At 55.1% G+C, this 12,127-nt stretch overlaps 1 protein-coding gene across 2 annotated transcripts in view; it reads right to left on the reverse strand.

Moving 5' to 3' along the window:
• The window catches only part of SDK1 (sidekick cell adhesion molecule 1), an 888,974-nt gene that overhangs the window by 108,423 nt on the left and 768,424 nt on the right, over positions 1 to 12,127 (reverse strand). For both annotated transcript variants that reach the window (XM_047713403.1, XM_047713402.1), the window contains exons 23-25: positions 2,997 to 3,106; positions 1,280 to 1,430; positions 445 to 682 (exon numbers count right to left, since the gene is read on the reverse strand). In XM_047713403.1, the coding sequence (XP_047569359.1) occupies positions 445 to 682; positions 1,280 to 1,430; positions 2,997 to 3,106 (499 nt within the window). The remainder of the gene's footprint in view (positions 1 to 444; positions 683 to 1,279; positions 1,431 to 2,996; positions 3,107 to 12,127) is intronic.

The raw sequence follows: 12,127 nt of genomic DNA on the forward strand, positions 1-12,127 counted from the left end.
CAGTCATGAGCTTGAAATGAAGCTCTGCTGTGTCAAAGGCAATCGAACCTTCGAGGGGCTACTTGTTAGTGCCAGGGAGATGGTCTCAGCCCCTCCCACACACTACTTTGTCAAGAGGAGGTCCAGAGCCTTGTGTTATAAAGATCTCCCTCAGAATCACTATACACCCTTGCTTACTATCATTAAGGGTGAAAGTCATACCTAAATTTAAAAGATAATACCATGAGTCCAGCCCCCAGTAAGACCTATGATTAATTTCAAATTAGTGGCTTGGACTCTAATGACATTTTCCTGAAATTCCCACTGACATTGACCTAATTTCTGGGTTAGGAAAGTATTGGCATAGACACGGTGGGGCAGAGTCACTGAGATGTGATGTGGGGACAGTGGACATGGAGCCCCATCTCCAGGGAGACCCAGGTCGGGGCTGAGCCTCTGCCTCACCTGACTCCCGCGTGCGGCCCCGCACTGCCTTGCTCCAGGGCCCGGCCCCGATGGCGTTGAACGCCTGCACCTGGAGCTCGTACTCCGTCCACTCCTCCAGCCCCTCGATGGTGAACTCCCTTTCCAGCCGGTCGTGGATGACCTGCGCCAGTGCCGGGGCCTGAAGGTCAGGGCGCCAGTACTTAATCCTGTAGCCCACCGACTCGGGGTTCCCATTGTACTGGGAATCAGGCAGCGGCTGGAAGCAAACGACACGCATGGTGAGCCGACATCTCAGAACCACCCCGTCAAGGTCCCCAAGCGTCCGCCGGTCTTAGCAGGCCATGTCCATGGAAAATACTTTCCGGGGGGAATAGTCTTAGAACCTCTACCATGTTGTTCCCTGGAACTCTTCTTCTGTTAATTAAATGAAATCCTGTCAGTAACTCGGGCTGGACATAATTTCTTTTTAATACATTTTGGCTTAGTTTTGTGGGGGAAAGTTTCTGAATAAATGTCAAGCTACCTCTCCTACAAACACCGAGTGTTGGCTCCGCGCTCACCCAGCTTAAGGACTTACGGGTCCGGCCTGCAGCACCACTGGCTTCCCTCCCCCAGAGACGACTCCTCCAGTCCAAGAAGCCAGTGAGTAATGCTACTACTCATTAGCAGGATCGCCTGGGCTGGTCTGCGACCCAACACCAACTGTGAAATGCAATACTTTTTGGTTTAATGGAGAGATTAGCTCTGACTAGGACAAAGCCATGTCTGAGACACTGCTAAGCTCTGGCTTCACGTGCAGACATGGACACTCCAGGCAACTGTCCCTGCAGCCAACTTCCGGCCCCCAACTCACCACCCAGCGGAGCCGCAGGCTGGTCTCGCTGGCCGTTCGCACGGTGAGGCTGGTGGGGGCCACATCAGGGGGGGCCTGCAGGGTCTGGATGACTCGGGATGACTGGCTGAAGGGGCTGGCACCAACGACGTTCACCTGCCTCATGCGAAACCTAGATGGAAAGCCGCAGACAGAGTTATTCTGCAGGAAAGACAGAACAAACACCCACCACCTTCTCAGGATGTTCTGCTGTATGTCTGTATCATGAAGGCTGTCCCGAGGATGTCCTCTTTCTACTGGGTTTCATGAAAAATGCAAATTGCGTATTTGGCCCTTCCCACTAGAGTCTCCAAGGAATGGTAAATTTGTTCCAACGCAAAGACTTAATTCCCAAGCAAAGCATAACTGAATGGGTTACATGGCCAGAAATCTGTCATCAGATGCCATTGGTTGACTTGTGTTTAGGGTAAGGCTGGGGATCAGAGGGCGAGGAGCCAAATGATGGCCTTGAGAGTCTGGTGTCGTTTCAATGAGCACGGGTGCCTGTACCCCATTTTCTGTTGGCTCAGGGGAGGAGCACTGGCCCCAGAACCCACACCCCAGGACTCGGACCCCATTGGAACTGAGACCTGAGGCAAATCAGACTTGCCCCCATTTCCTTACCTACAGAATGAGGGTGCGATGGACGTGCTTTAGAGCCTCGGTTAATATTTTTGGTTCTCTCTCCTCTATTTATTTGTACAATTACTTGGAGAGATCTTCTCCCCAGGAAACATGGCCTGAGCACACATGCGCATTCACCACAGGGGCTGGGAGAGGATGGGGGTCTCCAATCACAGTTTCTGACCTTGGCCGTGATGATACAGCTGGTACCAGCTTCACAGGGTAAGCTTGGAGCCCCCGCAGCTCACTGTTTGAGAAATGTTTTTTCTCTAAAAACAAGTGTATGGGGCCTTGATCCATCTGCTCTGATCTCAGGGAGGATGTCACAAGGAACAGAGGCTGAACAGCAGCTCTCATTAGGCATTGTTTTAAAAGCTCTAATGTCGGTATTATACCAAAAAGAAAATGTTCTTCATGAAGATGTAATGTCACCTTTTACTCTCTGAATTAGTCATTCTTAGTCTTTTACTCCCCGATCTTATGAACAACGACATTATCAAACCCAACATCTGGTGATAACTGGAAATTTCATCTCGGTCAATGATCTTACGGGAAGTTATAACGTCTCTAACGGCTTGTGATCACGCTACCCTTTGTTAAAGCCAAGGATTTACTGCCTGGATAGGTTTCAGGATCAAGAAGCGAAAGGTTACACCGCGTGTTAAGTGCTTGATTAGTGAGCTCTGCCACTCCTGCATCCCAGGAGGGGGAAGGAAAAGACGTTCCAGGGAAGACTGCTTTGTTTACACACGCATGTTAATAGTCCCAAGTGGTTGTGGACTTTGTGGGGAAAAGCCCCCTCTCGGCTGCCCATGGCTCTTGGTATTGAGCCCAGTGGAAGAGTGAGCCATTGCAGCTGGCGCTGATGGCCGGAGCGCTGCAGAGCCAGCATCGGGTCTGCACCGGAAATAGTACTCAGCCATGCGTCTTGCTCCTAAGGTTCAGTGGACTGTTAATACCTCTTGGAAATGTCTCAGTTATATGCATGGAATCGGGTTTTGCTCTTCTGGGCTGAAGCCAACTGTTGGCATTGCCAGCCTTCCTCCTGTGGTGGCTTATCACCTGCTGCTCTCACCTGTAATGAGTGTAAGGTGTGAGGTTTGGGATCTCCAACATCTGGGCGTCGGGCTCATTCTCCTCCTCGTAGAGGCTGACCCACTCCTCCTCATCACCGATGGCTCCAACCTATGGGAAAGATGATGCTCATATGGGATGGATGAGCTGGGGCATGGAGACGGCCATGTACAAGACATGTGGCTGCCTGGTGTGTGTCAGGCTGGGCAGAGCCATGCGTGTCCCCGACATGGGCAGATAACTGGATCTTGCACACGCACCCTCAACTAAGCCCTGGAGATATGGCTCCTGCTATTCCCGTCAAGGTCAGGACCTAGAGGATGAAGTCTCTGGGAACAAACCCCCCAGGGCTAATCCACCATGGGAGAGGACCTCCCATGCCATCCTGCCCTTCCTCCTGGTTGACATGCAAGGACTCAAAGAGAGGCCCAGAGAGAAGACTTGGCCAGGATCCCACTTAGGGTCCAGAGCCATTTCCACTACACACTGACCAAGCGGACTCTGTCTCTCCCTTTCCCACCCTGCCCATTTCTGTCCCAAACACACACCAAAGAACCAGCACAGGCCTTGCACAGAGAAGGACTGGACCCTGCCCTGGGAGCCAGACCAGCGGGCCAAGTCAAGAGAGCCATGAAGGGAGACAACATGACTTCATACCAGCCAGGAAAGCCCTAATTCTCCAACACAGGTTTCTGCATCCCTGTGCCAGGCACATGTGGCCTTGTGTAGGCCATGTGGCTCTGGGGACCCGGCAGACGCGTGTGGAGGGAAGGCTGGGAGCGCAGAGGGGGTTTCAGGCCAAACAAGTGGGGGTGAGGTGGGTCAGCCCAGGCCTCTCTGCTTTTAACGCTCTGTAAATATGTCAGATGACAGTGCAGAAATGTGCTCATTAAATCTGCGGAGAGATCATTTGGCAAGTGGCCAGGTGGCTGGAGGACGGCTTAAGAATTTAAAGTCTTGGATAACTGGAGAAAGGTTCAGGAGGGCATGGAGGAGGCCAAGCAGACACAGAGCTGGGCGGCCCACCTCCTCCAGAAAGCTAAGTGCAAACTCGAAGCTCGGAACAGCCTGCACGGAAAGCACAGACACAGTCTGGCAGTTCCTCAGAAAGTTAGATGGAGGATGACCCTGTGGGCTAGCGAGTCCATGCCCAGGTGGACGCTGGGATGACCCAGAAGCTGGTCCTCTAGGGAGCATGCGAGCACTTCTGTTCCTGGAGGCTCTTCACAGCGGCTACAGGGGAAGGCCTCACGAAGGCCGGTCACAGGAGGCACAGAGGAACACTGTGGTGGGTCCACATGGGGGAGTCCTAGTTAGCGGGACACAGGCACCTACAGCCTACGGCATGGGCGAACCTCGAAAACACGAGGCTAAGTGAAAGAAGCCAGACCCTAAAGACCATGTTTATATGATTCTACTTCATAAAATTCACAGAATAGGTAAATCCAGAGTCTGCAGATGGCAGGTGCCAGAGGCTGAAGGAGGAGGGAGCTGGGAGTCACTGCTTAAAGGTACAGCATTTCCCTTTGGGGTGATGACCCCAAAACCAGGTAGATGTGGGGGTTGCGGAGGGTCTGCACTCAGCGTTGGCTCTATGCCCGGCTCAGGGCAGAGCACGTGGCACACAGCAAACAGGACGGGGTGGCTCAGTGGGTTAAGCATCTGCCTTGAGCTCAAGTCCTGATCCTGGGGTCCTGGGATCGAGCCCAATATTGGCCTTCTCTGTGCACTCTCCGTCAAATAAATATATTAAATACATTTTAATAAGAAGTGTTAAAACGTGGGACAACTGGCCAGAACCATTTGGTAGAAAAGACCTAGAGATCAGAGTCCATGAACAGCCGGGAGACAGAAAGCAGCAAGGCAGTTGAAGGGGGCAGTGAAATCAGAAAATGAAGCAGTTTCCACCACTGGCTGGTGACAGGGGGACAAGGCGGCCAGCCTCCTCCAGTCCTCAGCCCTGGGACCCCCACCGGAGCCTGCAGACCCTCACTTCAGAGACACAGAAATGAAAGAGGGAGAAAACAGACAGATCGAGGCTCAATCCAGGTGGCACAGAAGCATGTCTTGGAGAACAGGAGGGCCAGGCCAGCCCCAGACAGCACTGCATGCCCCCAGGGCCCACGGCGGTCAGCTGCCGCCTCCACTGTGCCTGTGAAGTGGGAGAGGCCCGGCAGGGAAAGACTGGCCAGCACTGACCATGGCCTGGGTCCATGCAACGCTGCTGGGCAGATGGAGGTGAGTCCCTCTGCAGGTGTGACATCAGGGCAGTGCACGAATGTCCACGTGGGAGCCTTGTGTGTGGCTCAGTGTCCAGCCCGCAGGAGACGCAGTGGGCGTCTGTGGGATGAATGGCTGAGGGCCGGTCTCGGCTCCGCACAGCTCACAAATGCCTTCTGAACCCTCAGCAGCGGGGCGGGGAGGTGGGGAGGGCGGGAGGGCTGGGACCACGTTCTCTGCTCAGTTATCGCCGCTCTAGACATGAACAAGATTTATGAAGGTCTTAAAGCCAAAACGCTAACAATTCAGCTGCCCTGTACTGAGCAGCGGGCCCTGCGGACAGGGCCTCACGGGAGGATCTGGTGGTTTCTGAGTCCCAGGTGACAGGGAGCTCCTCTGAGTGAAAGGGATCCCTGGGAGACTGAACCAGAGCACCTGTACTCGTTCTTGGGAGACAAGTTTGGCGGGGAAAAAGGGAGAAAGAAAGAAAAAAGGAAGAAGAGCCAACTTCAGTTTCAGGGCAATCCGTTCAAGAGTTTTTATTTACCGCCAGATCCCAGGCTGAGAGGGCGCAGGTGAGTGGGGTACTCGGGACACTGAGGGATGGAGGCGAGCGCCGGCCATGGGTACCTGCTCGTGGCCATTGGGCACTGCGGCACCCGTGCTGCCTGGTGCCTTCATGTCTTTACGTGTCTGCCAGCGTGTGGGGGAAACCTGCATGCTCGGTGCCGCTTTTTGGCCAAATCCCCAGCCCAACCGTGGAGCTCTCTTGTGCTTTTGCAAAGCCACTCCCCTCCCCTCCTCTCTCCAGGTGCCCTAGCCTCACCCCTCCGACTGTGGTTGCTTTGTTTGAGCTCCTGGGGCAGAGGGATGTCCCCAGGCTAAGAAACAGCAGGGTGGTGGTGGCAAGTGCTTGGCCTTGGACCCTGGCTGTTGGCATTCCACCTGCCTGGTTGCCTCCCTGGCCTAGAAGCATCCATCTGCCGGCCGGGTGGCTGCCCTGACCCCATGGCCATCACCCCTCCCCGGCCATGGCCTGCTCCTGGCCACACAGCTGCCATGGTTGACAGGGCTCGGCATGTGGCCTCAGCGGGGTCAGCAGCAGTCAGCTGCACTGGGTCCCAAGCCCGTTCCACTCACGTGCCTGTAAAGATGGGTGGAGAACTGGCAAGGCCTCCTTCCCGGGCCAGTGGCGGGGCTTTGAGAAGGGAGGACAGGATGAAGCAGCAGGCTCCTTTGGGTCTTGGGCCAGGTTGGCCCACAGCTCTGCCGCCAGGATGTGGGGTGGGGGAAATTGGATGAGGACTCCTACTTAGCCTACCCGGGGAAGGGGGTCCCCCAGTGGAGGGCCGCTGAGCAGGGAGGGCTCTCCTTCCGGAGTGCCAGGGCCCTGCTCACCTCCACCAGCCCCAGCCTCCTCCTCCTGTGAAGGTGGCCGCTGGCTGAGGGCAGGGCTGCTGTTCCGCCTCTAGCAGTAGGGCTGACACTGATGGCTGGGGACCCCCAAGGTCATACTTCCCGCCTTCTCACGGAGCACTCTGTCTCCTTTTGTATAAAACCTGGATTTGAATGTGTGCCGAGTGAGCGGTGAGGCCAGGTGGCCCCACACAGCTTCTGGGCTCTTCCTGCCACTTCTCCCTGCAAAGCCAGTCTGTCATTCTGGGGAGGCGTCACTCAGCCTTAAACACCTGTAGCTCGCAAATGTTCTGCCATCTCTCTGGAGGGCGCCTCCCCCTCCTGCTCCTGTCCTGGTGCCTGGTGAACTCCTCCAGAATCCACAGAGCACCTGGGCCTCTGGGAAGCTTCTGCGACCCACACCCCACCACCCCCAGCTCTGCCCCCCCACCCCCACCAGGCTGCTACCTCTGTGCTGTCAGGGCATCTTCCCTGTCCCTGACACACAGCGCTCCTCCCACCTGTCACAGCCCCTTAAAGACACGACTCTCCTACAAACACATGGTGCGTGTCCAGGATTCCTTTTGCTCACAGATGAGGGAACCAGCAAGGGTCTAGAAATGGTTCAGACAATACCAGATTCAAAGTATGCGGGGTCTGCGAAGGAGGATGCTGCGACAAGGTGGCCAAGTCAGAAGTAAGGCCAGCTACAAGAGCATGGCGATCATAACCTCTGGGTGTGCGGCTTTCCATCTCCTCTACAGTTGCATCGAACTTCACAGAGCCTGGCCGAATCATAAACAGTAAGATGAACAGTTATAGCTCTTAAGACAGATGAGCCTTAGGAGTCAGTGCACTCTGGCTGAGGGCCAAATCTGGCCCACCTCCTGTTGTTGTAAATAAAGTTTTATTGGAACACGGCCACACTCGTTGGTTTGTGTACTGTCTGTCAATGGCTATTTCCATGCTCCCGTGGCAGAGCCGTGTGGTTGTCACAGAGACCATCTGCCCGAAAGCCTGAAGTATTAACTGCCTGGCCCTTTACAGGAAAAGTTTGCCATCCCCCCTCCAGCATTTCACCCACAGGACATGTAGCACTCCCTCTGCCTTGCTTCCGAGGTGACTTGCCACGTGTGTTCTCCCTTTTGTCCGCGTGAGAGCCCCCAGGCATGTTCAGGGTCTTACTCCTCTCTGTAGCCCTGGCATCTCCCCCAGGGTTCCAGCCTAGGCTGTTGGCTCCACAGACGAAGGAACATGAGGGAACACGTGCACGGTTTCCAAAATCGATATTGAAAATGGGTTGTCCTGCATTGAGCCCCGAAAGCAGAGGATTACCGAAAATGTAATTTTACTTACGGACCTCTGAAGGGGGGATGGGGTGCTTACATTTCTATAATAAAAGGTTTACATTTTGATCTAAAGCGACCAGAATTCTTCTTAGTGAGAAACAGAAGTCTTTTTAACACTTGCTGGGCTCCTCTGGCTCTCTAGTTAGATTTCAAAACCGTCATGGTGGAGTGTTCCAGAAGTAACTGGCTGTTCACTAATGATGCACTGGACATACAGTGTGGCAGAGCTCTTTAAAGATGAAACAAATCAGAGCTCCATGGGGAAGCTGGGATTTTGACGGTTTTTTTCTTCTGCTGCTTCTTTTAAAGCTAACAAACAGCACTTTACAATACTTAATACAAAAGCAGAAATGCCACACATTTCAAATGCTGCGCATCAGGGGGTGGTCGTTAGGACCCATTAGGAAGCTGCTGTCCTCCTTAAAGCCCCAGGACTTGCTGCCCTGCCCACGTTCCTCCCTGAGGGCTCCGACAGGCACATCTGCTTGGCTGGGAGGGTGGGCTCTTTTGGACACAGGTACTCATTTAATACCTGGTGGGGGGAGGTCCCAGACCACCGCCTGCCCTTGCCAAGTGGGTTTTTCCACCAGAGCTGGATTTGTCTGTCCTAGGAAGGCCTCTGCTGTCAGTGGGGCCTCCAAGGAGTCGCGGGGAAGCCAGCCTTCCCCGGGGCAGGACCTCCAACACCCCACCGAGGCCCCGGTGGCTACGAGGTAAGTGGCTACTCAGAGGACGGTCATTAACCTCATCTCATGAAAGGTAGCCGCAGACGGAGAGGGAGCACGGGAACCCGCATCTGTGCTCTCTGGGAGAGGAGGGAGGACGGAGCCGGGCGGGCGGGAGGAGACAGCTCTCCTTTCATCCAGAGCTAGGAGAGGGAAAAAAGACTCTCCAAGAATTCATTCCATGGAACCCTGCCAAGCCAAGAGCACCCTGCTGGCTGAAACTCTCATGTCAGCAGGAAAACTTGCGAGTCAAGCAACTTCCACACTTCCCAAGTCCCCTCTTGTTCTGAGTGCTGTCCCCAGTGCCCCTGCCAAATGAAGCCCCCCAGTGAGGACGGGGGACAGACGGGGCCTCTCCGCATGGTGCCGCTGGCAGGTCATGCACAACCAGGAAGGGGCTGAGGCCTTAGCAAGGCCCAAGGCCAGTTCTCCAAAAAGCCCCACAGTCATGGGGGGATTGTCCGCACACCTGACCAAGGAGGGGTTTGTTCCTTGCAAAAACCCGAGCCATGTTCCCCAGGCCTCTCTCCTGTTCACAGCTGGGCTTGCTGGTTATTTATTTATTCTTTCCTAATTGCTTAACATCCTCTCCATCTTCAGACTCGGGAGGATCGGGAAATGATGGTTGAGTCTTCTACCATGTGGGGCGTCAAGAGCATTGGGTTCTCTTGGCCTCCTCTGGCCTTCTAGCTGTTTCCTCTCCTTTGCCTCCAGTGACCCCAAAATGAAATCTCCCTGCAGGTCTGTCCTGGCGCTCCTCCTTTGTCTCCCTTGGCATCGCTCTCCTCCCTCTGCGGATGGCTCGGACCCTTGTGTGTGGCCTTCACTCCTACTGACCGCCAGGTGGACTAGATAAGTTCTGGCCATCTCTGAGTGAGTCCCTCGGACCCCACAGGCCTGTAAGGGCCCCTGTTCTCTCCCTGCCAGGATGCACCCCTGTCCGGGTTCCTGTCATCTGGTCAAGATCCCGCAGCCCTCTGTCATCAAGGATGGAAAACCTGGAGCCCCGTCTTGGTGCCCCCGTTCTGCGCCGTGCTGGTGGCCCCCACTGCCTCTCACAGCAGTCTGACTCCAGTGATGTGACCTGTTTAGAAGCTTTAAGAAGCTCCTGACCTGTTGTTTGAATGACTTTGATAGTCTTGCTCAGTGAGTTAAACACAGAAGAGAGACTTGCTTATAAAAGACTGAAGGTCCAGGCTGCTGACCACTGCCTGTAGGATCCATAGGGCAGTCGCTGGTCTGGTGAGTCACTGGCCTGGAGATTTGCCTCCCTGACCGGCTGGTGGAAAGCCACCAGTCTGATGGCACCCTGACTTGCACCTCTGGGAAGGAGCCCCCTCCTCGCCAGTCACCCTGCACAGCACACCTGCTTGTGTCCCTCAGGTACAGGCCCCAGAATGCTGTGAGCCTTGGGCTGCTGCCGCCATAAAGGCGGATTGGGCATGGGGGCAAGGTCTTCCCTGCCACCCCGCACTCCAGGCTGTCCCCGGCCTCACCTGTGCCTTCTGTTACCCAGTCCTTCCTGTCTCACCTCCCCTGGGCTCTCCAGGTCTCCCCCACTTTATACACAGTCCCCAAATGCATCCCCATCCAAAAAATCCTTCTAGGGACAATTTTTCCATGAAGTGCTCCCCTCCTGCGAAGAGGTTTCTCCCATAGGCCCTCTGTGCACTCCTGACAATCCCTGTCCGGAAGCCTGGGCTGTGAGCATGGCTGCCTCAAGGCATGGCTGTCCCAGCTGCCATGGGGATGATGAGCTGTTGTCCCCAGCACCTGCCCCTGCTTATCTCTGAAGTGCAAGTGGCCTTCTCTGCATCTGTCCCTCCTCACTCATCAGATCCAACTCATCTCAAGGACAAACAGGAAATGCCCACACCTCCCTGTGCTGCTTCTCAAGATGCCGAAATGCCAGCGAGGACTTGGGCCCCATTGTGCTTGGAGTGGGGCCCGAGGGGAATGGCAGGACAGGCATGGGGCCAGGAGAACCGCCTGTTACCTGCTGCCTGCTGCCTGCTTTGTGATGCCAGGACCTCGGCCTTGCCTGTGAAGCAAGGACAGCAATGACATTCCCTAAATGTCACCAGGAGACTCTGACAGGACGGGAGGTGTGAAGGGCAGGGGACACCCGGATGCATGGCACTGTGCTGTGATACCCCGGGGGGTAGTTTCCCAAGGACACTCTTGGGCAGAAACTAATCAGGCCGTTCCTATGAGCTCCAGCTTGCCTTCCTGTCTCCCGTCCCACCTGCTCACACACCCACTCCGCAGCCGCCCTGCCTTCCCCCGCAGATATACCCGCTACGCTTCCAGTGTCCCTGATGTCTGGAGTTCTGCTGGCCCTGGAGAACTCAGCCCACAGCTCGCCGTGATGCACTTTGCAAATGTAGACCACCGACCCAGAGCCCACACTGCAACCCTCCTCCCTGGGGCTCTAGAGCTTTGGGCGACCGTCCCCCCATCCAGTTCCCCAGGGCCGGGGACCACACAAATAGCCATTATGCCCTAGAGCCACTGGAATTACTCCAACTAGCCATCCTGGGTCTGCTCACCCTGCCTTGCCTGCTCCTTCCCGGGTAACCCACGAGAAGGCTCTCGCCCACGGTGAGGCCTCCCTCTGCCTGCTGACTGGCTGGCCCTGCTGCCTCCCCTTGTGAAATCCCACGCTCCCTCCTCTGCAAACTGTGAGTAGGACTCTATTCGCGGTGAGTCATCTCCTGACCTGTTGGCCTCACCCCGCCTGAATAAAAACAGAGTTTAGGTTCTACCACAGTAGGACACATGCAACTTTGTGACTCTACCTTTCATGCCACCGTGCTCTTGGCTCCAGCGCCCTCCTCCCTGCCTAAGGCCTGCTCACCCTACCTCACCCCACGGCAACCTAGCATCCACAGGAGCCTTCCTTGGCCGCTCTGGCCAGGCCCCCGCTTGCTTTCGGGCTCCCTTCCAGCAGCAGGTGTCATCTGTATCGGCCAGACTCCAGGTCAGCTGTCCCTCCCATGTCCCCCAGCCTGGGAGGCTCTGGAGCTCTTTATAATCTGGCACTGGGCACGACCCCCCAGACCTGGAACACTGCAGGTGCTTAAGAAATGTTTGCAGGGTGAATGGGTGACTGAGCGGAACAGATACAAAACCCGACGACCGGAAAAATGAAACATGGGTGAACCTAAAAATCCAACATGAGAATTAGGATGAGAGATGCTGAGTGGTCCTCAAAAAGAATAGGAAAATATTTCTCTTATGACACTTAATTCGGTTTGACAGTTGTGACTTAGCTATACGTTGACCTCCATTTCCTGAAAATGACATTTGTGGTAAAATGTTTCCCTCAGACCGACCCGCATTGTCCCTTGCACTACAGTATTTTCGGCTCTGTGGTATTTTTTTAAGTCCCATAAGAGGACACAGAAGGATCTGATAGACTAATGAACAAGAAGGCCAGTTCA

The sequence above is a fragment of the Lutra lutra genome, chromosome 18 (genome assembly GCF_902655055.1).
Source record: "Lutra lutra chromosome 18, mLutLut1.2, whole genome shotgun sequence".
Classification (NCBI taxonomy): domain Eukaryota; kingdom Metazoa; phylum Chordata; class Mammalia; order Carnivora; family Mustelidae; genus Lutra; species Lutra lutra.